Source organism: Hyla sarda, chromosome 5, assembly GCF_029499605.1.
Source record: "Hyla sarda isolate aHylSar1 chromosome 5, aHylSar1.hap1, whole genome shotgun sequence".
In the NCBI taxonomy this organism is placed as follows: Eukaryota; Metazoa; Chordata; class Amphibia; order Anura; family Hylidae; genus Hyla; species Hyla sarda.
In genome coordinates this window covers 115495930-115523642 of record NC_079193.1, presented here as the reverse complement: position 1 = coordinate 115523642, position 27713 = coordinate 115495930, and the positions used below count along the sequence as shown (strand labels likewise).

At 43.6% G+C, this 27713-nt stretch overlaps 1 protein-coding gene across 2 annotated transcripts in view; it reads left to right on the top strand.

The window, feature by feature from the left end:
- Nucleotides 1-27713, top strand: part of SLC9A3 (solute carrier family 9 member A3) — a 192121-nt gene that overhangs the window by 102849 nt on the left and 61559 nt on the right. For both annotated transcript variants that reach the window (XM_056520134.1, XM_056520135.1), the window contains exons 8-9: nt 7896-7985; nt 27095-27165. In XM_056520134.1, coding sequence (XP_056376109.1) covers nt 7896-7985; nt 27095-27165 — 161 coding nt within the window. The remainder of the gene's footprint in view (nt 1-7895; nt 7986-27094; nt 27166-27713) is intronic.

Genomic DNA, 27713 nt, shown 5'->3' with positions numbered 1-27713 from the left:
GGGGAGGGATGGCAGAGGGCGAGACCTGGCACGGGGCAGTGTGACACCAGGACGAGGGTCATGAGGGGATACAGAGGTTTGCCTGATGGGACTGGGAGGGGGGGAGAGGCATTTCCTGTGGCAGGCAGAGTCCTTAATGACCTTAGGGGGAGCGGATACAGGAGGAACCACAGGGTCACGGCAGGGATTACTGGGAACCGGTTGAAGGCAGTCCTTGGAACAAGAGGGACCCCAACTCTTGATCTCCCCAGTGGACCAATCCAGGGTTGGGGAATGGTGTTGAAGCCAGGGTAGTCCAAGGAGAATTTCGGAAGTGCAATTAGGAAGGACAAAAAATTTAATTTCCTCGTGATGAGGTCCGATGCACATTAGGAGGGGCTCCGTGCGGTAACGCACGGTGCAATCCAACCTGGCTCCGTTGACCGCGGAAATGTGGAGTGGCTTGACAAGACGGGTCACCGGAATGCGGAATTTATTCACTAAGGACTCCCGAATAAAATTCCCAGAAGCTCCAGAGTCCAGGCAGGCCACGGCTGAGATGGGAGAGCTGGCTGAAGTAGAGATCCGAACAGGCACCGTGAGACGTGGAGAAGCCGACTTAGCATCAAGAGACGCCACACCCACGAGAGCTGAGTGCGAGCGTGCGTTTCCCAGGCGTGGAGGACGGATTGGGCAATCCACCAAAAAATGTTCAGTACTGGCACAGTACAGACAAAGATTCTCCTCCTTACGGCGATTCCTCTCTTCCAGGGTCAGGCGAGACCGATCCACTTGCATGGCCTCCTCGGCGGGAGGCCTAGGCGCAGATTGCAGTGGAGACTGTGGGAGAGGTGTCCAGAGATCTAAGTCTTTTTCCTGGCGGAGCTCTTGATGCCTCTCAGAAAAACGCATGTCAATGCGAGTGGCTAGATGAATGAGTTCATGAAGGCTAGCAGGAGTCTCTCGTGCGGCCAGAACATCTTTAATGTTGCTGGATAGGCCTTTTTTAAAGGTCGCGCAGAGAGCCTCATTATTCCAGGATAGTTCAGAAGCAAGAGTACGGAATTGTATGGCGTACTCGCCAACGGAAGAATTACCCTGGACGAGGTTCAGCAGGGCAGTCTCAGCAGAAGAGGCTCGGGCAGGTTCCTCAAAGACACTTCGAATTTCCGAGAAGAAGGAGTGTACAGAGGCGGTGACGGGGTCATTGCGGTCCCAGAGCGGTGTGGCCCATGACAGGGCTTTTCCAGACAGAAGGCTGACTACGAAAGCCACCTTAGACCTTTCAGTGGGAAACTGGTCCGACATCATCTCCAAGTGCAATGAACATTGCGAAAGAAAGCCACGGCAAAACTTAGAGTCCCCATTAAATTTGTCCGGCAAGGACAGGCGGAGGCTAGGAGTGGCCACTCGCTGCGGAGGAGGTGCAGGAGCTGGCGGAGGAGATGATTGCTGAAGAAGTTGCGAATGTTGGTGCACAATGGTGGACACTTCCGACAGCTGGTGGGTTAGATGGGCGATCTGTCGGGCTTGCTGGGCGACCACCGTGGTGATATCGGAGGCAACTGGCAGGGGAACCTCAGCGGGATCCATGGCCGGATCTACTGTCACGATGCCGGCTGGCAGGTAGTGGATCCTCTGTGCCAGAGAGGGATGGCGAGGACCGCGCTAGTGGACCGGTTCTAAGCCACTACAGGTTTTCACCAGAGCCCGCCGCAAAGCGGGATGGTCTTGCTGCGGCGGTAGTGACCACGTCGTATCCACTAGCAACGGCTCACCTCTCTGGCTGCTGAAGATAGGCGCGGTACAAGGGAGTAGGCAAAAGCAAGGTCGGACGTAGCAGAAGGTCGGGGCAGGCAGCAAGGATCGTAGTCAGGGGCAACGGCAGAAGGTCTGGAAACACAGGCAAGGAACACACAAGGAACGCTTTCACTGGCACTAAGGCAACAAGATCCGGCAAGGAAGTGCAAGGGAGGAGGTTAGATATAGTCAGGGACCAGGTGGGAGCCAATTAAGCTAATTGGGCCAGGCACCAATCATTGGTGCACTGGCCCTTTAAGTCTCAGGGAGCTGGCGCGCGCGCGCCCTAGAGAGCGGAGCCGCGCGCGCCAGCACATGACCGCAGGAGACGGGAACGGGTAAGTGACCTGGGATGCGATTCGCGAGCGGGCGCGTCCCGCTGTGCGAATCGCATCCCCAACGGCCGAGACAGAGCAGCGCTCCCGGTCAGCGGGACTGACCGGGAAGCTGCAGGGAGAAAGACGCCGTGAGCGCTCCGGGGAGGAGCGGGGACCCGGAGCGCTAGGCGTAACAGTAGGTAGGGTGTAGCTGTGCAGTGATGAAAGGGTGTTGGATTAACCCTTAACTGTCGTGATGCCTTGGTGCGGGTGAAGTGAGAATTTTAGTATTCAAATTAATAAGGGAAATAGGCCTATAATTAGTGGGTTGGAGGTGCTCCTTATGTGGCTTTGAGATGACAGTAATTAGGGCATCCAGAAAAAACATTTTAATCCAACTGGTGCCAGAAAGATAAACAGATTTGTAAATTACTTCTATTTAAAAATCTTAATCCTTCCAGTACTTATCAGCTGTTGTATGCTCCACAGGAAGTTATTTTCTTTTTGAATTTCTTTTCTGTCTGACCACAATGCTCTCTGCTGACACCTCTGTCTGTCTCAGAAACAGTCAAGAGCAGGATAGGCTTGCTATGGGGATTTACCCCTGCTCTTGACAGTTCCCAGACAGACACAGAGGTACCAGCAGAGAGCACTGTGGTCAGACAGAAAAGAAAAAAATAACTTCTTGTGGAGCATACAGCAGATGATAAGTACTGGAAGGATTAAGATTTTTAAAGAGAAGTAATTTACAAATCTGTTTAACTTTCTGGAACCATTATATAAAAAATATATATTTTTTACCAGAATACCCCTTTCAGCATATTTGTCAGCATGCAATCAGACATTGCAATTATTAGCATATCTATGATACGCAAAAATTGCTTCTGGATTAATACAGATATAATGAGAGCACTTGGTGGTATAACAAGTTTATATTCCAAGGCCGCCTGGATCAACCAGATTAAGAACATTGGGCTTGCGAGGCTGTGGTCATGATATCACACCACGATCCCTCTATTAACCCCTTTCTGCAAAATCAGGTACATGTACATGGTGATTAGGGATGACTTCCTGCAACACCATGTACATGTACCAGATGAGAATAAACTGTCACAGCGCCGGAGAGCCTCCCTGAAGCCAGCCAGGGACCAATCGCAGCGGTCCCCGGCCAGCAATCGCTGCTATTGGTTTGTTAGCACAGATGGACCAATAGCAGGGATCTAGTGGGGGTCTCTTCCTTCCCCCTCACCTCCTTCGCTTCACACAGTGAAGGGATCGGGGATGAGGGGGGCCCCAGCGGAGGAGGCCACCCACGGGCACTCAGGATCGCAGCTGCGCTCTGATCCTGAATTAACCCATGTAGACGCTGCGGTCACTCTGACCGCAGCATCTATTAGTAACCGGAGGACTGACAGTAGCCTCCGTTGTCATGGCAATAGATCAGTCTTTACCTAAGGCTACCTATGGATATAATAGTATAAAAGTAAAATGTGAAAATTGGGGAAAAAATTAAGTGAAAAAAGAATAAAAATGTAAAAAAATATATTAAAAAATGTGAAAAATAAAATAAAAAAATGTGAAAAAATTATAAAATAAATTAGATATATAATACGCCCCAAAACACACCCAAAAAGTTAGGGCTCACAGAATACGGCGACTTACAAACATGATTTTTTTTTACAAAAATATTTTTTATGCTATAAATGAACTAAAATATAAAAAAAAGTGTAGAAATTTTTTCAGAACGCCAGGTGTCTGCATGGAGATCGCAGGGTGCCCCAGCGGCAGGACCTCAGCGATCAGACATCTTATCCTATGGATAGAGGATAAGATGTTTAAAGTACCCCTTTAAGGGAAAGTAAATTACTAGAAATTCTGGATCAAATGAAAACATTTTTTTATATATTTGTTTATTTTTAATAAGACAATTACAGAAACATCAAATTTACTGATTATTATATGCTTTAAGAGTTTTTTAAATTAAAAAAACAACTAAAAAAAAGAAAGTTTTTTTGTCACCATATTCTGAGTTACTATTTTGCCATCAATGGTATGTGAGGACACTTTTTCTTATTTTGCAGGAGTGAAATTTAAATTTTATTGGAACCGTTTTTGGGTACACAACATTTTTATCACTTTTTATTCCACATTTTGGAAGACAAGATAAAAAGGACTGTAATTCTGGCATTTTTATTTTTTTACATATTTTCATAAAACAATGATAAATTACCATCAAGATTATTATTGTTATGCAACTATAAATGTGCACTTGTAGTCACATACCAATACTTTCAGAAAAGTTTTACCTGGCAACAGCCAGGAGAAGGTCTGAGCTGAACAACAGTAGTAAAGATACAGTGCAGTTACATCCAGTGACCTACAGTAGAGGTCTACTCTAACATGAGGAATTTCTCTTCTCCATCTGGCCCAAACCAATATGAAGACTTTCCTCATCCACGACTCAATCCAGCAGAATTGTCCACATAAGGCTACATTCACACTGACGCTTGTATCCGGCAGTGTGAAGCCCGCTTTTTTAGGATCGAGAAAAGCGGGAGAAAAAATTGTGCTTGCACCTTTTTTCTCCGAAAATAACAGCGCCCGGCGGACCCCATTGACTATAATGGGGTCCATTGGGATCAGTTATTGGCAGTTATGACCCGTCAAAATTACGTCCGTTAAACAGAAAAAATAAGGGAGTTTGATGGACGTAATTGACCAGCAGCGTGAAATGGGCCTAAACATGTAAGAATCCTCCCTCCAGCATCCTCCTCACCTCTATACAAACTCCCCATCAAAGTCCCCAAATGGCAATAACACCCACCTTGTTACCCCACACAGTAAAACTGTGTAAGTATGTAGGTCCCTCATAAGGTATTTAGGTTTACCATTAATTATGTCTCCGCAGATAGAAAGTTCCCCTATTAGGTAGGTCTGTAGCTAGATAGTCCCCCATTAGTAAGATATGTCTACCTGGTAGTCAGGTATAGTCTTCTATTAGGCAAGTCTTGATAGTATTCAGGTAGGCAGGTATTCACCAGATTAGCCTTCCCCTCTAAATGCTAGACTCATTTAAAAAAATAATACTTACCTCCACTCTCACCTAGAGAAACAGCTAGTTCATCTTCTTCCTCCCCTGCTATGTCACAAGTGGTAATGACGAGTGACATAACCGCCTTCCCTGGGACAGAAGTCAGGCTCTTCTACCAGTGTAGGCTGCAGCCTGAAGTGGTCTTGCCTACACCAGCAGCTAGGTGGTGCTCACTGTCCTGTACCTTTGGGGCAAGTGTCCTGGATTCCCCGGATAGCAAGCAAGTTATAAAATATGTAGTTTGGATGGCCGTCCAAAACCACACACATTTTAATATGCTGGGTAAATTGGGGCCATTTGGTCCCTAACAAGGCCCCCGTCCACTGGGCCTCATAGCATTGGCATACCCCTCCTCTATTGGAAGATACTCCCCTATGTATAAATCCAGTTACATATTAGGGATACCAAGAGGTGCAAGATAAGTCAAATTAGTAAAGGAATTACTGGATGAGGCCTACATTAACCCCTTAAGGACTGAGCCCTTTTTCACCTTAAGGACTGAGCCCTTTTTCGCAATTCTGACCACCGTCACTTTAAGCGTTAATAACTCTAAAACGCTTTTACCGAATATTCAGATTCTGAGATAGTTTTTTCGTGACATATTCTACTTTATTTTAGTGGTAAATTTTCGGCGTTACTTGCATCCTTTCTTTGTTAAAAATCCCAAAATTTCATGAAAATTTAGAAAATGTTGCATTTTTCTAACTTTGAAGCTCTCTGCTTGTAAAGAAAATGGATTTTCCAAATACATTTTATTTTTATTCACAAATACAATATGTCCACTTTATGTTGGCATCATAAAATGGACATATTTTTACTTTTTGAAAAAATTAGAGGGCTTCAAAGTAAAGCAGCAATTTCCAAAAATTTCATGAAAATTGCAAAACCTGAAGGGACAGATGTTACAGAACTACAACTCCCAGCATGCCTGGGCGGTCTAGGCATGCTGAGAGTTGTAGTTTGGCAACATCTGGAGGGCCACCGTTTGGGCGCCACTGTAACAGTGGTCACCAAACTGTGACCCTCCAGATATTGCAAAACTACAACTCCCAGCATGCCCAGATAGCCTTTGGCTGTCTGGGCATGCTGGGAGTTGCAGTCCGGCCTTCCTAGTGGCTGCCACAGTAAAGATCACTTTACTTTCATTTCTCCCCCCCACCGTTGTTTCCCTACCTGAGCCGTGATCTCCGGTGGATGTCTGCGATGATCTCCGGGCCCCACGCATCTTCTCCTCAGGTACAGGCATCCATCTTCTTCCCCCCCCCGTTCTGCCCGACATCCAGGGGTGGGCAGAACAGGGGTTTCCATGGCAACCCCCTGTCCTGCACTGCCATTGGTCAGAACTCAGTTCTGACTAATGGCAGGGGATAGGAGGAGCTCGCAGCACTGCGACCTCACTCCTATCCCTTAGGATGATCGGGGCTGTCACTGACAACTCCGATCATCCCTATTTTCCTGGTGATTGGGTCACCAGAGACCCGATCAGCCTGGAATTGGAGAAAATCGCATGTCTGAATTGACATGCGATTTTCTCCGATCGCCGACATGGGGGGGGGTCTCAGGACCCCCTCAACAATGTGTCGGGATGCCTGCTGAATACTTTCAGCAGGCATCCCAATCCGGTCCCCAACCGGCTAGCAGCGGGGACCGGAATTCCCACGGGCGTATTCCATACGCCCTCAGTCCTTAAGGACTTTAAAACTGGGGCGTATGGATACGCCTGCTGTCCTTAACAGGTTAAAGTGTATAATTATTTCACAAAGATTTGGTAGATGTGGAAGGAATGGAAGGCTGATTAACTGAATCAGGTGTTGCCAAATTGATTGATCTCAGGGAGGTGTGCGCTATCTTCTCATTCTGAATAAGTCTGAAAATTAAGCATAAATTTACCAGTTGGGGTCTGGTATAGAGTCCACTTTGGAAAGACGAAGGGGTAAGAGAGGAAGCCCCCTCCATCTTTGGTGTTGACTGTGGCTCATGACAGCAACATAAATGTAGGATGGTTGTTCATATGTCCCTGCCACCAGCACAATAAAAAGATATAAAAAATTTCCGAGATGGAGTTTTCACTACAATGCCAGCCTGCACAGCCAATTACTGAGTGAGGAGGGATGCCACTGCAGTGATTGATTAATTAGACTGTCACTACTCCTAATTTCTTTCGGTAATAGTATGTAACGGGAACTGCAGTGTTTCTTCTTTTTTATTTTCATGGAGCCCTTAGAAAAAATATTATTTTCTTTTATTTTGGTACAAGGATAATTTCTTTTCATCATATACTGCCTCTCAGTTTGCCAGTTGCTGCAAAAACAAATACAAAATTTATAAACATTTTTAAGTAAATGATACTTTTCTAAATTGTCTTAGGCTGCTTTCACACTATGAATTTCTCTGTTTAGGAACTTCCGTCAGAAGTTCCGTCACTACAGCTGCGAAACCCGGCCGTTACGAAACCACTGACGGCCGTGACTAAATTGCATTGCAGCCTATGGGGTTTTGTAACTGCCAGTTTGCACCCATATATGCCCGTAATTTATTACGGGCATTATACAGTGACGGGACATCGTGGCGGAAAAATTACTGTAAAAAATTACGGAAGTTCCTAAATGGAGAAATTCATAGTGTGAAAGCAGCCTTAGTTATAGTATAGTAAATTGCTCTATTTCCATACAAGCTAACTCAATGTAATGTTTATCAATTGTAAATAGGGACTAACTATTAAACCACTGGTACAGTGGTTGAAAGTGAAGAGGAGTGAACATCACGAACGAAAACTAAACGAAAAACTGCATGGTAGAGTAAGTATTTGAGCAACCATATTCTTTTCATGGAAGACTTTTTGTTTTTTTAACAGTACTAAGGCTGCTGGTTGGTCTCCAGTAACATTTTTTTTTTCTAAAAACACTTGCAGTATATACAGTACATAGATAACATAAATACATAGATTTTTTTTCTTTCCTTTTTGACTGGGGGATGGTGGGAACAGATGAAAGCAGAGTGTTGTTCCAGTGAAGATAAATACATTTATATCTGTTTATTGTACATGAGAAAATATAAGCAAAGTTCTAGTCCATGGTTAGCTATACTGTGCTATACTGTACAATACAATGTGTTTCTTTTTTTATTTCCCTGGTCTTCCACTATGCAGTTGAAAATGGTCTATAACATAAATACCTCAGCCTATCGAGCAACAGATCTAGCTGGTGATATCAGGATTTGCCATCCCTTCCCATCAGGGACAATGTTGCATTGCCGTACAAATGTGAACCCAGCCTTAGAATGTTAATAACGAGGGAACACAGAAACAGTTTAGGCCACATAGCAAAACTCAGAATAGGTGCCATTTTCCACTATAAGCCATGACAAAAGCACTACACCATTAATTTTAATGGTGGACATCAAAAATAACATCCACCATTCTTTTTTTTTCAGGTCCAAAGTTATGTAATTATTAATTTTAACACCTTAAGGACCGAGGGCATACCTGTACGCCCTGGTCCCGTTACCGGTGTTTGAACTGTGGTCACAAGCTGAGCACACTTCAAACCCGGTGGGCCCAGACTGCTATCAGCAGCTGGGACCCATGGTTAATGCCGGGCATCACCAATCAAGGATAATGATCCAGGCAGATCAGCGGAGCTGATTGGGACCATCGTAGTAAAATCACGATGTCCTGATCAGCTGAGTGGACGGCAGGAGGGCTCTTACCTGCCTCCTTGTCATCCGATCAGTCCTCTGTTGCCGCAGGAAGCTTCAGCAGGCAAGAGCAGCAGAACACCGATAACACTGATCAATGCTATGCTATGGCATAACATTAAAAGGTGTATGCAATTAAAAGATTGCATGTTTAGCCTTCTATGGAGAATACAAAGGGGGAGGATTATTATTATTTATTTATTTATTCGCTTTTGTTTTTTGTATAGATATATGGTACTCTTTTCGTTTTTTTTTACCCAATGATTAGCGTTGGGATGTGAGAGGGGAGGAGAGAGGAGGAATTATTGAAATCAGTAATAGGAATAGATGCGAGTGATGTGAGTCGGACAGGGCACTGGAACCAGACTTGAGAAGTGTATGGGGGGGGTTTGTATAAAATTTTGTAATATTGACAATATGTGAAGAAAATGAAAGTGCAATTTTATGAAGAATGTATCATTGTTATTGAAATGGAGTAATAAAGAAATAATAATAAAAAAAAATTGGGAATCCTTGTAACCGTATGGACCTACAGAATAAGGGTAATGTTACGCCGAGCGCTCCGGGTCCCCGCTCCTCCCCGGAGCGCTCGCTACACTTCCCTCACTGCAGCGCCCCGGTCGGTTCCACGGACCCGGGGCGCTGCGTTACCACCTCCGGCCGGGATGCGATTCGCGATGCGGGTAGCGCCCGCTCGCGATGCGCACCCCGGCTCCCGTACCTGACTCGCTCCCCGTCAGTTCTGTCCCGGCGCGCGCGGCCCCGCTCCCTAGGGCGCGCGCGCGCCGGGTCTTTGCGATTTAAAGGGCCACTGCACCGCTGATTGGTGCAGTGGTTCCAATTAGTGTTTACACCTGTGCACTTCCCTATATCACCTCACTTCCCCTTCACTCCCTCGCCGGATCTTGTTGCCCTAGTGCCAGTGAAAGCGTTCCTTGTGTGTTCCTTGCCTGTGATTCCAGACCTTCTGCCGTTGCCCCTGACTACGATCCTTGCTGCCTGCCCCGACCTTCTGCTACGTCCGACCTTGCTTCTGTCTACTCCCTTGTACCGCGCCTATCTTCAGCAGCCAGAGAGGTTGAGCCGTTGCTAGGGGATACGACCTGGTCACTACCGCCGCAGCAAGACCATCCCGCTTTGCGGCGGGCTCTGGTGAAAACCAGTAGTGACTTAGAACCGATCCTCTAGCACGGTCCACGCCAATCCCTCTCTGGCACAGAGGATCCACCACCTGCCAGCCGGCATCGTGACAGTAGATCCGGCCATGGATCCCGCTGAAGTTCCTCTGCCAGTTGTCGCTGACCTCACCACGGTGGTCGCCCAGCAGTCACAACAGATTGCGCAACAAGGCCAACAGCTGTCTCAACTGACTGTTATGCTACAACAGTTACTACCACAGCTCCAGCAATCATCTCCTCCGCCAGCTCCTGTACCTCCTCCGCAGCGAGTGGCCGCTTCTGGAATACGACTATCCTTGCCGGATAAATTTGATGGGGACTCTAAGTTTTGCCGTGGCTTTCTTTCCCAATGTTCATTACACTTGGAGATGATGTCGGACCAGTTCCCCACTGAAAGGTCTAAGGTGGCTTTCGTAGTCAGCCTGCTGTCTGGAAAAGCCCTGGCTTGGGCCACACCGCTCTGGGACCGCAATGACCCCGTCACTGCCTCTGTACACTCCTTCTTCTCGGAAATTCGAAGTGTCTTTGAGGAACCTGCCCGAGCCTCTTCTGCTGAGACTGCCCTGTTGAACCTGGTCCAGGGTAATTCTTCCGTTGGCGAGTATGCCGTACAGTTCCGTACCCTTGCTTCAGAATTATCCTGGAATAATGAGGCACTCTGCGCGACCTTTAAAAAAGGCCTATCCAGCAACATTAAAGATGTTCTGGCCGCACGAGAAATCCCTGCTAACCTACATGAACTCATCCATCTTGCCACTCGCATTGACATGCGTTTTTCCGAACGGCGTCAGGAGCTCCGCCAGGATATGGACTCTGTTCGCACGAGGCGTTTCTTCTCCCCGGCTCCTCTCTCCTCTGGTCCCCTGCAACCTGTTCCTGTGCCTCCCGCCGTGGAGGCTATGCAGGTCGACCGGTCTCGCCTGACACCCCAAGAGAGGACACGACGCCGCATGGAGAATCTCTGCCTGTACTGTGCTAGTACCGAACACTTCCTGAAGGATTGTCCTATCCGTCCTCCCCGCCTGGAAAGACGTCCGCTGACTCCGCACAAAGGTGAGACAGTCCTTGATGTCTACTCTGCTTCTCCACGTCTTACGGTGCCTGTGCGGATGTCTGCCTCTGCCTTCTCCTTCTCTGCTGTGGCCTTCTTGGACTCTGGATCTGCAGGAAATTTTATCTTGGCCTCTCTCGTCAACAGGTTCAACATCCCGGTGACCAGTCTCGCCAGACCCCTCTACATCAATTGTGTAAACAATGAAAGATTGGACTGTACTATACGTTTCCGCACGGAGCCCCTTCTAATGCGCATCGGATCTCATCACGAGAGGATTGAACTGTTGGTCCTCCCCAATTGCACTTCTGAAATCCTTCTTGGACTTCCCTGGCTTCAACTCCATTCCCCAATCCTGGATTGGTCCACTGGGGAGATCAAGAGTTGGGGGCCCTCTTGTTCCAAGGACTGCTTAAAACCGGTTCCCAGTAAACCTTGCCGTGTCCCTGTGCTTCCTCATGTAACCGGTCTCCCTAAGGCCTATATGGACTTTGCGGACGTTTTTTGCAAAAAACAAGCTGAGACTCTACCTCCTCACAGGCCTTATGATTGTCCCATTGACCTCCTCCCGGGCACTACTCCACCCCGGGGCAGAATCTATCCTCTGTCCGTCCCAGAGACTCTTGCCATGTCTGAATACGTCCAAGAAAATTTAAAAAAGGGCTTTATCCGTAAATCCTCCTCTCCTGCCGGAGCCGGATTTTTCTTTGTGTCCAAAAAAGATGGCTCTCTACGTCCTTGCATTGACTACCGCGGTCTTAATAAAATCACGGTTAAGAACCGCTACCCCCTACCCCTCATCTCTGAACTCTTTGATCGTCTCCAAGGTGCCCATATTTTTACCAAACTGGACTTAAGAGGTGCTTATAATCTCATCCGCATCAGAGAGGGGGATGAATGGAAAACGGCATTTAACACCAGAGATGGACACTTTGAGTATCTGGTCATGCCCTTTGGTCTATGCAACGCCCCTGCCGTCTTCCAAGACTTTGTTAATGAAATTTTTCGTGATCTCCTATACTCCTGTGTTGTTGTATATCTGGACGATATCCTGATTTTTTCTGCCAATCTTGAAGAACACCGCCAGCATGTCCGTATGGTTCTTCAGAGACTTCGTGATAATCAACTCTATGCCAAAATAGAGAAATGTCTGTTTGAATGCCAATCTCTTCCTTTTCTAGGATACTTGGTCTCTGGCCAGGGACTACAAATGGACCCAGATAAACTCTCTGCCGTCTTAGATTGGCCACGCCCCTCCGGACTCCGTGCCATCCAACGTTTTTTGGGGTTCGCCAATTATTACAGGCAATTTATTCCACATTTTTCTACCATTGTGGCTCCTATTGTGGCTTTAACAAAAAAAAATGCCGATCCCAAGTCTTGGCCTCCTCAAGCGGAAGACGCCTTTAAACGACTCAAGTCTGCCTTTTCTTCGGCTCCCGTGCTCTCCAGACCTGACCCATCTAAACCCTTCCTATTGGAGGTTGATGCCTCCTCAGTGGGAGCTGGAGCTGTCCTTCTACAAAAAAACTCTTCCGGGCATGCTGTTACTTGTGGTTTTTTTTCCAGGACCTTCTCTCCGGCGGAGAGGAACTACTCCATCGGGGATCGAGAGCTTCTAGCCATTAAATTAGCACTTGAGGAATGGAGGCATCTGCTGGAGGGATCAAGATTTCCAGTTATTATTTACACCGATCACAAGAACCTCTCCTACCTCCAGTCTGCCCAACGGCTGAATCCTCGTCAGGCCAGGTGGTCTCTGTTCTTTGCCCGATTTAATTTTGAAATTCACTTTCGGCCTGCTGATAAGAACATTAGGGCCGATGCTCTCTCTCGTTCCTCAGATGCCTCTGAAATTGAACTCTCTCCTCAACACATCATTCCTCCTGACTGCCTGATTTCCACTTCTCCAGCCTCCATCAGGCAAACTCCTCCAGGAAAGACCTTTGTTTCTCCACGCCAACGCCTTGGGATCCTCAAATGGGGTCACTCCTCCCATCTCGCAGGTCATGCGGGCATTAAGAAATCTGTGCAACTCATCTCTCGCTTCTATTGGTGGCCGACTCTAGAGACTGATGTGGTGGACTTTGTGCGAGCCTGCACTATCTGTGCCCGGGATAAGACTCCTCGCCAGAAGCCCGCTGGTTTTCTTCATCCTCTACCTGTCCCCGAACAACCTTGGTCTCTGATTGGTATGGATTTTATTACTGACTTACCCCCATCCCATGGCAACACTGTTATTTGGGTGGTCGTTGATCGATTCTCCAAAATGGCACATTTCATCCCTCTTCCTGGTCTTCCTTCAGCGCCTCAGTTGGCTAAACAATTTTTTGTACACATTTTTCGTCTTCACGGGTTGCCTACACAGATCGTCTCGGATAGAGGCGTCCAATTTGTGTCTAAATTCTGGAGGGCTCTCTGTAAACAACTCAAGATTAAATTAAATTTTTCTTCTGCATACCATCCTCAATCCAATGGACAAGTAGAGAGAATTAACCAGATCTTGGGTGACTATTTACGACATTTTGTTTCCTCCCGCCAGGATGACTGGGCAGATCTTCTACCTTGGGCCGAATTCTCGTATAATTTCAGAATCTCTGAATCTTCCTCCAAATCTCCGTTTTTCGTGGTGTACGGCCGTCACCCTCTTCCCCCCCTCCCTACCCCCTTGCCCTCTGGTCTGCCCGCTGTGGATGAAATTTCTCGTGATCTTTCCACCATATGGAAAGAGACCCAAAATTCTCTCTTACAGGCTTCTTCTCGCATGAAGAGATTCGCAGATAAGAAAAGAAGAGCTCCTCCCATTTTTTCCCCTGGAGACAAGGTATGGCTCTCCGCTAAATATGTCCGTTTCCGTGTCCCGAGCTATAAGTTGGGACCACGCTATCTTGGTCCTTTTAAAGTTTTGTGTCAAATTAATCCTGTCTCTTACAAACTTCTTCTTCCTCCTTCTCTTCGTATCCCTAATGCCTTTCACGTCTCTCTTCTTAAACCTCTCATCCTCAACCGTTTTTCTCCTAAATCTGTTCCTCCCACTCCTGTTTCCGGCTCCTCGGACATCTTCTCTGTCAAAGAGATCTTGGCCTCTAAAAAGGTCAGAGGAAAAACTTTTTTTTTAGTGGATTGGGAGGGTTGTGGTCCAGAAGAGAGGTCCTGGGAACCTGAGGACAATATCCTGGACAAAAGTCTGATCCTCAGGTTCTCAGGCCCCAAGAAGAGGGGGAGACCCAAGGGGGGGGGTACTGTTACGCCGAGCGCTCCGGGTCCCCGCTCCTCCCCGGAGCGCTCGCTACACTTCCCTCACTGCAGCGCCCCGGTCGGTTCCACGGACCCGGGGCGCTGCGTTACCACCTCCGGCCGGGATGCGATTCGCGATGCGGGTAGCGCCCGCTCGCGATGCGCACCCCGGCTCCCGTACCTGACTCGCTCCCCGTCAGTTCTGTCCCGGCGCGCGCGGCCCCGCTCCCTAGGGCGCGCGCGCGCCGGGTCTTTGCGATTTAAAGGGCCACTGCACCGCTGATTGGTGCAGTGGTTCCAATTAGTGTTTACACCTGTGCACTTCCCTATATCACCTCACTTCCCCTTCACTCCCTCGCCGGATCTTGTTGCCCTAGTGCCAGTGAAAGCGTTCCTTGTGTGTTCCTTGCCTGTGATTCCAGACCTTCTGCCGTTGCCCCTGACTACGATCCTTGCTGCCTGCCCCGACCTTCTGCTACGTCCGACCTTGCTTCTGTCTACTCCCTTGTACCGCGCCTATCTTCAGCAGCCAGAGAGGTTGAGCCGTTGCTAGGGGATACGACCTGGTCACTACCGCCGCAGCAAGACCATCCCGCTTTGCGGCGGGCTCTGGTGAAAACCAGTAGTGACTTAGAACCGATCCTCTAGCACGGTCCACGCCAATCCCTCTCTGGCACAGAGGATCCACCACCTGCCAGCCGGCATCGTGACAGGTAAGGTGTAATTTTTACCAAAAAGTGCACTGCGTAGAAATGGAAGCCCCCAAAAGTTACAAAATGACGGTTTTCTTAATTTCACCCCATAAATAATGTTTTTAGATATTTATTGCAGATTTTGGTATAAAATAATGTAATTACATAGTACAATTGATGATGCAAAAAACAAGTCCTTATATGGGTCTGTAGGTGCAAAATTGATGATTGAATTGAAATTGAAAAAAAGTTATGATTATCAGAAGGGGAGGAAGAAAAAAACGAAAATACAAAAATGAAAATTGGCCTGGTCCTTAAGGCTAAAATGGACTTGGTCCTTAAGGGGTTAAAATAGTGTGGTGCCGGGAGAGTAACGGTGACTGGGGTGTTGCAGTGGTAGTGTAGTGTCTGGTGGTATTAACTCTTGAATGTCGTGACGACAGGGTGCGGTTTCCTCAATAGTAATGTTCCTACCGCCAACCGTCCCACAAACGGCAGGGAAAAATAACGGAATGTCCACAGCAGATTTCAGGAATAAACTGAAGAAACTTTACTTGCTGAATTAATGAAACAGTCTTTAACATAACAGTCTCTTAAGAGTGAACCGGGATACAGGTTACTCACAGGTTTGCTGGGACTTGGAAGCAATGAGCTTTTATGCAGGCCACTGTGCTACTAATTTAGAGGATTTGAACTTGTAGTAGTCACACAGGATTTGATAGATGGAGCTTTGAATAACTCACGTTTAGTGGCTGCAGGTTCTTAGGCTTTGGCCTAGATGAATTGATGCTGATGAGATGCTTTTGCTTCTTGATAGTGCAGGAACTAAGAGACCAAGAGAGTGAATTGTTGACTACAGCCCTTTATATAATAAGGGGCTGGACTAAGCTCATTGGTCAGCAAACCTGTAAGTTATGAAAACCCAGTGAACTCTGGGTACATCACATAACCTCTAAGGTTCTGTACATATATTTTCTTTACACTAAATAAATATAAACACACTTTACACGAGGTGACCAAGGGCAAGCCCTGCAGGAGAGCCCTAGATGAATGGAGGAGCTGAGGGGACTTTAGACAAGGGACAAAACAAGGTCCTGCACCGGGATACCACAATAGGGGTGCTCAATAATTGACTTATTGATGGAGATGAGTAAACTTTTAAAAAGTTTGGTTTGCCGGGCTCACTTTCAGGAAATGTTTGTTTCGTGTCCATCAAGTTAACTACAAACCGGCAATGAAAGAAACCTCTAAACATTTGTAAAACACTGCCTAAGAGCTCTAAATTCCTTTAAATTTATTTCAATACATTCCTAGGTGACCCTAGCAGTGTTTTAAAGTGGTTTAACATCTTAAAAATGCAGTTTATTTTTTTATTTTTAACCTTTTGCTTTTTTCTCCTCACCTTCTAATAATCATAACTCTTTAAATTTTTTACCTACAGTTGCATATAAGGGCTTGTCTTCTGCACCACCAATTGTACTTAGTAATGACCTCAATCATTTCATCAATCTATTGTGAAACCAAAATAAAAACGTGTGGGGCAAAATTTAAATAAAATTGCTATTTTGTCAATTTTGGGGGCTTCCGTTTCTACAAAGTGCACTTTTTAGTAAAAAGGACACATTGGCCCTCACACACTTAGATGGCTAGGTTGCATTCACAACTCTGTAAAAACATATTGCTAGAGGCTATAGGGCAATGGCTTACCATTGTTACAGCGAAACATGTCAAGGAGGGCATGATCATAAGTTTTCAATGTTACTGTGTTCTGTAATTTTAGCAGAGAACTGCATACATAGTGTTAATAGGGGTGCTATACCCAATCATAATCATATTATCCATTGTATAGGGTACAGTATCAACATTTTATTTAAATATTTTTTTCATTTTAATGATGACACAATAGATAATAGAAACCTCCAATTTCTCCAGGAATCCACAGTGCAACTTTGATATGGATAGATAGAACACTGTGTGCATAAATAGACCCTTGATTGTATAACAACAATGGGTTTCAAGGTTGGTCTGACCTCTTCATCAAGATCGGTAGGTAGTCTTTGCTTTGTCAGCTTTCTCCAAAATGGTGGCCACAATGCAGTACATAGCAGTGTCTTCAACCCACCCCTGTGCTGTGTTCCAATGGCCTGGAAGCTGAATAAGACATAAATGTAAGCAAATCATTTGATAACTCCGGTCATGTGATAGCTGCAAGGTATGTTGGGCATACCCTGACATCATCTCACTGCCCCAGTACTATCTCCTTTTCTGTAGGTGCCAAAACACCATGTGTCTCTCATCTAGGTTTGCACGAGCCATGTTCGAAAGTTCAGCGAGCCGCTGTCAACCCGAAATTCGGATCGAGTCTGGGTTCTTGGGGCTCGGCTTACTCATCATTACTAATTGAGATGATATATATGTATATGTCTGATATATTATATAAAAGTTTTAGGAAAGAGCTGTCCTTGAATACTTAAGCATATACAGTAACAGCACATGTTAGACTAAAATATTATTTATTAGAGATTGTCATTCCTAATGGTAAACTTTTCTTCTGAATACAGAGCTATTAAAGTGGTACTCTGCCCCTAAACATGTTATCCCCTATCCAAAGTGGCGCGACCCCCGCGATCTCTACTGCAGACCCCCTGTCATAAGCTGCATGGAGCAAAGTTCGCTCTGTGCGTGATGACTCACGATACATGGGCCGGAGGATCGTGACGTCACGGCCCCGCCCCCTCATGACATCCTCATTTAATGATGACAAAGTTACCAGAGCTGAAAAATGATTACATCAGGTGAGCAGTATCACAGTGTGGTTGCACAGTATGGGTACAGCCATCTTCTGATTCACCAAGAAACTCCCCGTCAACTCTCTCTCACATTGTCATTTATGTACAGAAAATGTCTCAGGTTTTCTACTACAGCATGAAATATGTTGTCCTCTCTTATGAATGACTGGAGAGTTTGTATGACTTCCCTTTGTTAGATCAGCATAATCTTTAGTTATAAAAGGCACTGATTCATATGTGCTGTGCTGTAAGTCAATAGGGGACATTTATTTTGATGTTTAGAGCATTAATTTTTTTTCTTTGCTTACTCTGGCCACACACAAAGTCGCATGTACACTTTTTTGTTCAACTTTTGTTGTTAAGCATGAAGCTGCAACCAGCCGTACCTGCACAGTTTTCACTTTGCAGTGGTCGCGTATTTATGATGTGCGACTGTTGCACGTAGGCAAATAAAAGTCGCAAATCCCGTTCAAAAAGTCGCAAACCAAAGCCAGGTCAGACCTGGCTTACAAAAATGCCAATAGGCAGCATTCTTTTAAAAGTCACACACACAATCACAACTGCGACTTTCTATGCATAAAGCTCCGCTCCCGGCCATCCACCCGCACCTACCACCCGCCCGCTAACTGTTGCAAGACTACAACTCCGAGCATGCCCAAGCCCATTTTCACTTTAAGGACCAGTCCAATTTTATTTTTGCGTTTTAGTTTTTTCCTCCTCGCCTTCTAAAATCCATAACTCTTTTATATCTCCATCTACAGACCCATATAAGGGCTTGTTTTTTTGCCTGACCAATTGTACTTTGTAATGAAACCTCTCATTTTACCATAAAATGTATGGCAAACCCAAAAAAAAAAAAATTTTTAGGGAGGTTTTGTTTTCACACTGTACACTTTATGGTAAAAATGACATGTGTTCTTTATTCTGTGGGTCAATACGATTAAAATGATACCCATGGCTAGTTACTTTTATATTTTTGTACCGCTTAAAAAAAATCTAAAACTTTTTGTACAAAATCAGTAATCTAAATTCATCCTATTTTGACCACCTTTTTCATTTTTCCGTATATAGGGTGGTATGAGGGCTCATTTTTTGCTCCGTCATCTGTACTTTTTTTAGATACCACATTTGCATATATAGAACTTTTAGATCATTTTTATTTTTTATTTTTTTAAATAAAATGTAACAAAAAAGCAGCATTTTTTGACCTTTTTAATTTTTTACGTTCCCGCCATTCACCGTACAGGATCATTAACATTATATTTTGATAGTTCGGACATTTACGCATGCGGCGATACCAAATATGTTTTTTTTTTATCACGCTTTTTGGGGGTAAAATGGGAAAAACGGACAATTTTAATGTTTATTGGGGGAGGGATTTTTTTTTTTTTTTTTTACATTTTTCTACTTTTTTTTTACACTTTATATGCCCCCATAGGGGACTATCTATAGCAATCCTTTGATTGCTAATACTGTGCAGTGCTATGCGTAGGACACAGCACTGCTCAGTATTATCGGTGATCTTCTGCTCTGGTCTGCTTGATCGCAGACCAGAGCAGAAGACCCCGGGAGACGGCCAGAGCTAGGTAAGGGGACCTCCGGCTGTCATGATGGATGATCAGATCCCTGCGACAGCGCTGCGGGCGATCCGATCATCAAATCAAAGTGCCGCAATGCCGCAGATGCCGTGATCTGTATTGATCACGGCATCGGAGCAGCCGGAACCTGCCGTGTATGACGCGAGCACCCTTTCGATGCTCGCGGTCATACACAGGACGCAAATGTACGTCCTGGTGCGGGAAGTCCCGCCAAACCAGGACGTACATTTACGTCCGTGGTCGTTAAGGGGTTAAAGCCTCTATGCTTCTATTGAAACAGCTCATGATGTTATTAGCTTTGGCAGCCGCAGCCTTACACTGAACACTAATGTAGAGTTTATTGTCCACCAGTACCCCCAAGTCTTTTTCGGTAGAAGTTTTACCTAATGTTTTATTATACTGCTCAATGTCGTGCGGTAATAACTCAATTATGAATTATGAATGATGGTCATAAAAATATTAATTATGAAAAATTATGAAAATTATAAAAAATATCAAAATTATGACCTGGTGAATTGTAGACAAAGTCCGACTATTTCCTCAGATATCAACAATTTCTTTTTATGACGGGATGACATTAACGCTTAAGGATGCAGTTTTGCAATATACAATAATACACAGGTATTATAAAGTATGCAGATGTATTGGTTATATGATTATAAACATAAATGAGTAATAAACACAATGATATATGCAAATTAATATCAATTAGATATTAGTAAACATAAGAAGATTTATTGACTACATATAGTAGAACAATACATGTGGGTAGTTAGTAACTTGTTAAATTAACAAAAGCTCCTAGGTTAGAATATCATATAAGAAAAAGCTTACATATCACTCTATTCAGAGGAACCTCATGATATTAAGGTGGGCAATATCTAATCATTAGACATCAATATGGAATGCTAAATTCACTCCCCGCCCCCTTCTAACCACTACAAATCACATGACTTCAAGAATGGGGAAATCCATCTAAGATATAAATATGGAAGAATTATGATATACTTCTACCCCATTCTGGACTATTTTCTATACATGACTTTGGTAAGACATTAAGACAAATAGCAGAGTTTTATGATCTCGCTAGACTATATTTTAGGAGGAAGAACTTGAAACAAGTTTCCTGTGTGTGAAATATATTTATAACACTTAGCTTGGCGAGTAGGAATTCTATCAATATGTATAAGCAATTATTTAATGCTTTGATAGATTATGAGTCTTGATTCTTCTGCAGATAGAATGAAGTCTCACAATATCCTAAAACTATAATCTCAATATCGAGATAATTAATTATTTTATTTAATTAATTTATTCACCAATCTAAATGGTATAATTCCATCCACATTATCCCCATTAGTCTTAATTAAATGGAATACCATTTTTGTGTCTCTGACCAAAACTTTGTAAGAACCTTACTTCTGCTCTGAGGAACACTGAACGGTCCATCTCATCGTCAGGGACAGCCATTGTGTCGGTACCATTTGATCAGTCCAGCTGGCAGGGATCTACATGGCTTCCATGGCTTCCATCTTGTAGACCTCTTTTAGTGCAAGATCTCTTTGTCTTTGTCTGTCCCTTTCAGCCTACAGTCTACAGTTCAGATCAGAGTCTCCAGTCTAGTTCAGTTCAGTTCAGCTTCCAGTTCAGTCTTTAGTTCCCTAACATCTGGTTTACCAGACTTTTTAATTAGTTAGACACTCCCTCCTAAATTGGAATTCCCCAATGAATGTAGGTTGGGCGTGTACATATGGTAATGATTATGACATCACTATACTACCCAGAATGCATTGAGCATATCACCCATAATGCCTTTCCTGTCAGTGTAATGTCACCTACCCATCCACTAGGGGTTGCTATTGCATAAGCAATTAGCATCATTACCATTAAGTGTTAACTTTTCAATAATTGGTCTTAAACCAACATTCCACACTTGAAATGTGGAGCACTAGATTATCAAACAGGGATTACTTTTGACATCTATAAGTAATCAAACCCTGGGTTCTCATAGACATAGAGTCTCCAATCAGACATTTAAATTTATTGGACAGATAAGAAATACAATGGATGATTCTCCAACACAGATGTGTGAATGTTTATGTCCAGTCAAATGGGTAATTAACTGTTAAACAGAATAACGTTCACAAAGTCTAAGGAATATTCCACTAGTCGTTATCTCACCCCCCTTTACTTGGGTGAATTTTAGTAGTGATGTCTAGAGAGTATAACCAGACCCCTTATCAGTCCCTTATCTCAAACACGATAAATAAGGTAAGTAGACATCTCTACTCCCCGACTGGCATTTATACAGGGAAGGACTTTACAATTATTGTGGTCTTATTTAGAACATACACAAAATGGCCAACATCATGCTCTTATGCTATGAGACATATTAAATATAGTAATTCATTTTTTTGGGTGTCCAAAATGCATGACATCAAAAAAATAAAAGGGAACACTAAGATAACACATCCTAGATCTGAATGAATTAACTAATTGTATGAAATACTTTCGTCTTTACATAGTTGAATGTGCTGACAACAAAATCACACAAAAATTTACCAACGGAAATCAAATTTATCAACCCATGGAGGTCTGGATATGGAGTCACATGGGTGGGCCAGTCTGGGAAACGGGCGGGCCAGTCCATAGCATCAATGCCTTCCTCTTACAGGAACTGCTGACACAATCCAGCCACATGAGGTCTAGCATTGTCTTGCATTAGGAGGAACCCAGGGCCAACCGCACCTGCACATGATCTCACAGGGGGTCTGATGATCTCATCTCGGTACCTAATGGCAGTCAGGCTACCTCTGGCAAGCACATGGAGGGCTGTGCGGCCCCCCCGACACCATTACTGACCCACCGCCAAACCGGTCACGCTGGAGGATATTGCAGGCAGCAGAACATTCTCCACGGTGTCTCCAGACTCTGTCAAGTCTGTAACATCTGCTCAGTGTGACCCTGCTTTCATCTGTGAAGACCACAGGGCGCCAGTGGCGAATTTGCCAATCTTGGTGTTCTCTGGCAAATGCCAAACGTCCTGCATGGTGTTGGGCTGTAAGCTCAACCCCCACCTGTGGATGGCGGGCCCTCATGGAGTCTGTTTCTGACTGTTTGAGTGGACACATGCACATTTGTGGCCTGCTAGAGGTAATTTTGCAGGGCTCTGGCCGTGCTCCTCCTGCTCCTCCTTGCACAGAGGCGGAGGTAGCGGTCCTGCTGCTGGGTTGTTGCCCTCCTATGGCCTCCTCTATGTCTCCTGATGTACTGGTCTATGTCCTGGTAGAACCTCCATGCTCTGGACACTATGCTGACAGACACAGCAAACCTTCTTGCCACAGTTCGCATTGATGTGCCATCCTGGATGAGCTGCACAACCGTAGCTACTTGTGTGGGTTGTAGCATCGCCAGCATTCGAAAGTGACCAAAACATCAGCCAGGAAGCATAGGAACTGAGAAGTGGTCTGTGGTCGACACCTGCAGAACCACTCCTATATTAGGGTTGTTAAGCTAATTGCCTATAATTTCCACCTGTTGTCTGTTCCATTTGCACAACAGCATGTGAGATTGTCAATCAGTGTTGCTTCCTGAGTGGACAGTGTGATTTCACAGAAGTGTGATTTTATTTTATTTTATATATTTTGAGCACATCAGTGTACATTTTGTTTTTATGGACCAAGTGTATAACCTTAAATTTATCCCCATTAAACTTTCTTTGCCATGTCTGTATCCAAGCCTCCAGCTTCCCCAGATCCCTCTTTAAGATTATGTTATCCTCCTCTGTGGTGATCACCTTAACCAATTTAGTGTCATCTGCAAATATAGAAATTTGTAAAATTGTACTTTGTAATTCCTCTACAAGGACATTAATAAAGATATTAAAAAGGAGTGGACCCAGTACTGACCCCTGTGGTATCCCACTATCCCACTACTGTCACCCAACCAGAGTAAGTTCCATTGAATCTCGCCCTCTGCTTCCTGTCACTGAGTCACTTGTTAATCCATTTACATATATTCTCCCCTAGTCCAAGCATCCCTATTTTATGTATTAACCTTTTGTATGGTACAGTATCGAATGTCTTAAAGTCCAGAAATACAACATCTACAGCTTTACCCCGATCTATTTTTTAACTGACCTCCTCATAGAAGCTGATCAGTCTGACAGGACCGATATTGCATAAACCCATGTTGATGCTGTTTCAGAAGGTTGTTTTCATTAAAGGGGGTACTCCGGTGGAAAACCTTTTTTTTTTTTTTTTTTTTATGAACTGATGCCAAAAAGTTAAACAGATTTGTAAATTGCTTCTATTAAAAATTCTTAATCCTTTCAGTACTTTTTAGCAGCTGTTTGCTACAGAGGAAAATCTTTATTTTTTTTTATTCTTTTTTTGTGCTCTCCACAGTGCTGACATCTAATGCCCGTATCAGGAACTGTCCAGAGCAGGAGAAAATCCCCATAGCAAACCTATGCTGCTCTGGCCAGTTCCTGACACAGACAGAGGTGTCAGCAGAGAGCACTGTGGAAAACACAAAAAATAAATTCAAAAAGTTAAGAATTTCCTCTGTAGCATACAGCTACTAAAAAGTACTAAAAGGATTAAAAGGGTTATCCAGGAAAAAACTTTTTTTTTTTATATATCACCTGGCTCCAGAAAGTTAAACAGATTTGTACTTCTATTAAAAAATCTTAATCCCTTCAGTACTTATGAGCTTCTGAAGTTAAGGTTGTTCTTTTCTGTGTAAGTGCTCTCTGATGACACGTGTCTCGGGAACCGCCCATTTTAGAAGCAAATCCCCATAGCAAATCTATCTATAACCTATCTCCTATCCTTCAAATAGGGGGTGAGTTATATTGCACTACAGTTCTCCTTATCCCTTCCCTTGCCCTCTGACATTGAATTTTCTTGTTTAAATACAGTAGAGAAGAATGCATTTAGTAGATTGGCCTTTTCCTCATCCTCCTCTCCCATTACACTCAGATTATTTCCTAGGGGGCCAACATTTTCAGTTTTAAGTTTCTTATTATTTATGTAGATGAAAAGTATTTTTGGGTTCATTTTACTTTCTATGGCAATTGTTTTTTTTGTTGCAATTTTTGCTAGTTTTATTTATTTATTTATTTTTTTACATAATTTAGCCTCTCCTTTATCGCATCCCTAACTGTTTTGGTTAACTAAATTGGTTTTCTCCTATTTCTAGCACATTTTTTAACATAGGGTACATGTGGTTCACAAGATCTATTCAGGATGCTCTTAAAAATGTCCCTTTTAGCTTGTGTACTTTTATTACTAAGGACAAGGTCTCAATCTGTGTCACTAAGGTGCTCTCATAGTTGGTGAAAATTGGCCTTCCTAGTAGACATCTTGCTATAGGTAAAATAAAAACTTATTATGCTGTGATCATTATTACCAAGATGACTCCCTACCTCTACTTCTGATACTATGTCTGGCCTATTGGTTAATATAAGGTTCAGAAGTGACCCCTTCCTCCCTCTTGTTGGGTCCTGCACTAGTTGAGAAAGGTAAATGTAGTTTAAGATCTGGGTGCCTCTAGCTGTTGCTAAACTACTACTCCCATCATGGGAGTTGTAGTTTTGGAACAGGGTGCCTCCAGCTTTTGCTAAGCTATAACTCCCATCATTTGAGCTGTAGTTTAGGAACAGCAAGACTCCAGCTGTTGCAAAACTTCAACTTCCATCATGGGAGTTGTAGTTTATGAACAGGTTGCCTCCAGCTGTTGCTAAATTGGAGGCTCGATGTTTCAAAATTACAACTCCCATCATTCCCAAAGGCTTTCTGGAAATGATGGCGGCTGTAGTGTAGCCACAGCTGGAGGCTCTCTGTTTGGATACGCTGCTTTATGGACGTTCTCCACAAGGGAAAGCGCCATAAATGTTCTAACCTATTTTCCTACCTGTTTTGGGGGCTAACGCTAAGCCTTGGCTTAGCAATGGACTCCTTTTGTAAGACCGCTTCAACTACCAAGCCTGTAAAGTAAAATTAGAAATCCCCCACAAGCCCTCATTAACCATTTTATAAAAAAATGGGTTGGTACATTTAGGGGAAAAAACATGTGTGTATATATATATATATATATATATTCCTTATAAACACACACACACACACACATATATATATATATATATATATATATATATATATATATATATATATTATATATTTCAGTGGGGCAAAAAAGTATTTAGTCAGCCACCAATTGTGCAAGTTCTCTCACTTAAAAAGATGAGAGGCCTGTAATTTTCATTATATGTATACCTCAACTATGAGAGAAATTATGCGAAAAAAATTCCATAAAATCATTGTCTGATTTTTTAAGAATGAATTTGCAAATTATGGGAGGAAATAAGTATTTGGTCACTAACAAAAGTTCATCTCAATACTTTGTAATATACCCTTTGTTGGCAATGACAGGGGTCAAACGTTTTCTGTAAGTCTTCACAAGGTTTCTCACACTTGTGAAAATGGATGCGTGTGTCTGAGGTGATTTGAATGTGGAGCTGGTCACCAGCCCAGCGCAGGAAGCAGGGACACCACAGAGCTGTCAGGTAACCAGCTGACAGGAGAATCAGTGATATGACAGGAAAATGGATGCCCATGTCTCATTTGATTTGAGCACGTAGCTGATCACCAAACCCAAACGCCGGAAGCAGGGACACCACAGAGCTGTGAGGAAAACCAGCTGACAGGAGAACCAGTGATGTGACAGGAAAATGGATGCCTGTGTCTGATCTATTTTGGCCCATTCCTCCATGCAGATCTCCTCTAGGGCATTGAGGTTATGTGGCTGTTGCTGGGCAACATGGACTTTCAACTCCCTCCAAAGGTTTTCTATGGGGTTGGGATCTGGAGACTGGCTAGGCCACTCCATGACCTTGAAATGCTTCTTACGTAGCCACTCCTTCGTTGCCCAGGCAGTGTGTTTGGGATTATTGTCATGCTGAAAGACCCAGAGGAGAGGAGATGGTGTTACAAAGTGCTGTTCTGAAGTCATTTATTGTTTTTTTTACTAATGCGTGCTAAATTTTTTTTTATTCTAAAGTGATTTATTGTTTTTTGATTATGTGAGCTAAATTTATTAAGCCCCTGTGATAGTATGATAAATATATAACACATAAGCAAAAAAAATAAAAAATACAGAACTCACTTATTAAACCCAACAATGATAAAAGTACCCCAACATGTGTATTGAGTTAAAAAAAACGTAAGCATTATAGGGGACATTTATAAAGGTATTTAGAGCCTTTTTTTTTTTTTTTTTGCTTACTCCAGGCGCCCCTTACAAAAAGTGACAAGTCTTCTCCAGGTCTGACCTTGAGTACAAAACTGAACCTAAGCAAATTTAAAAAAAATCGCTAAAAAGTCTCACAAAAGCCTCACCTGCGACTTTTGTGCTTTGCTTATGTGCTCCAAAAATTTCAACTCCCTGTGATGGTATTATAAGTATGTAGCACATAAGCAAACCCATAGCAAAAAAAAAAGCCTTTAGAACTTGCTTACCAAAGCAAACAATGATAAATGCCCCCATTATATTTAAAGTTTTAGCTTTAGTGATATAATCTTTTCATATGATGAAATATTACACCATTTGACAACAAATTGAATACTAAAAGTTGCTAATGTTATTTACCTTGTGTTTGTGTAAGGCATTTGATCACATCTGCTCGGCTATTGAAGATGTGTCTGGGCAAATTGGACATAATTATATGAGAGATAGGTAAGTAACCAGAAAATGTCTTCAATATTTCTGTATAATTTATTGCACAATAAAAATGGCAAAATATAAATGGTAATTTTCATGCTCTAGTTTTTAGGCTATGTTTCCACACAGGTTTATTTTTTTTTCTGGCATTTTTTGTAGCCAAATCCAGATGTATATTCAAAAGGAATGGGAAATATAAAGGAATGACTTATATTTCTCCTTCCTGCTGGATCTACTTCTGACTTCTGAACAACAGCATTTTTGATTTTTCAAAAAAAAAAAAATAAACCTGAGTGGAAACCTAGCCATACAAAGGTAGTAAAACCATACATGTTTCTCAAATCATAATGGCCCAACTTACACATTTTTGTTGCATATTTCAGTAATCTAGTATGCCTATTGCAAGTAAGACAGTATGGACTTTGTCTCCTAGGTTTCCAAAGATAGAATACTCTGTCTCTACTATAGAATCAATAGAAAATGCATTGTATACCGTCTTCAGAAGCCTTGGAGATTAAAGGTGTACTCCAGTGGAAAACAAATGTTTTCAAATCGAAAGTTAT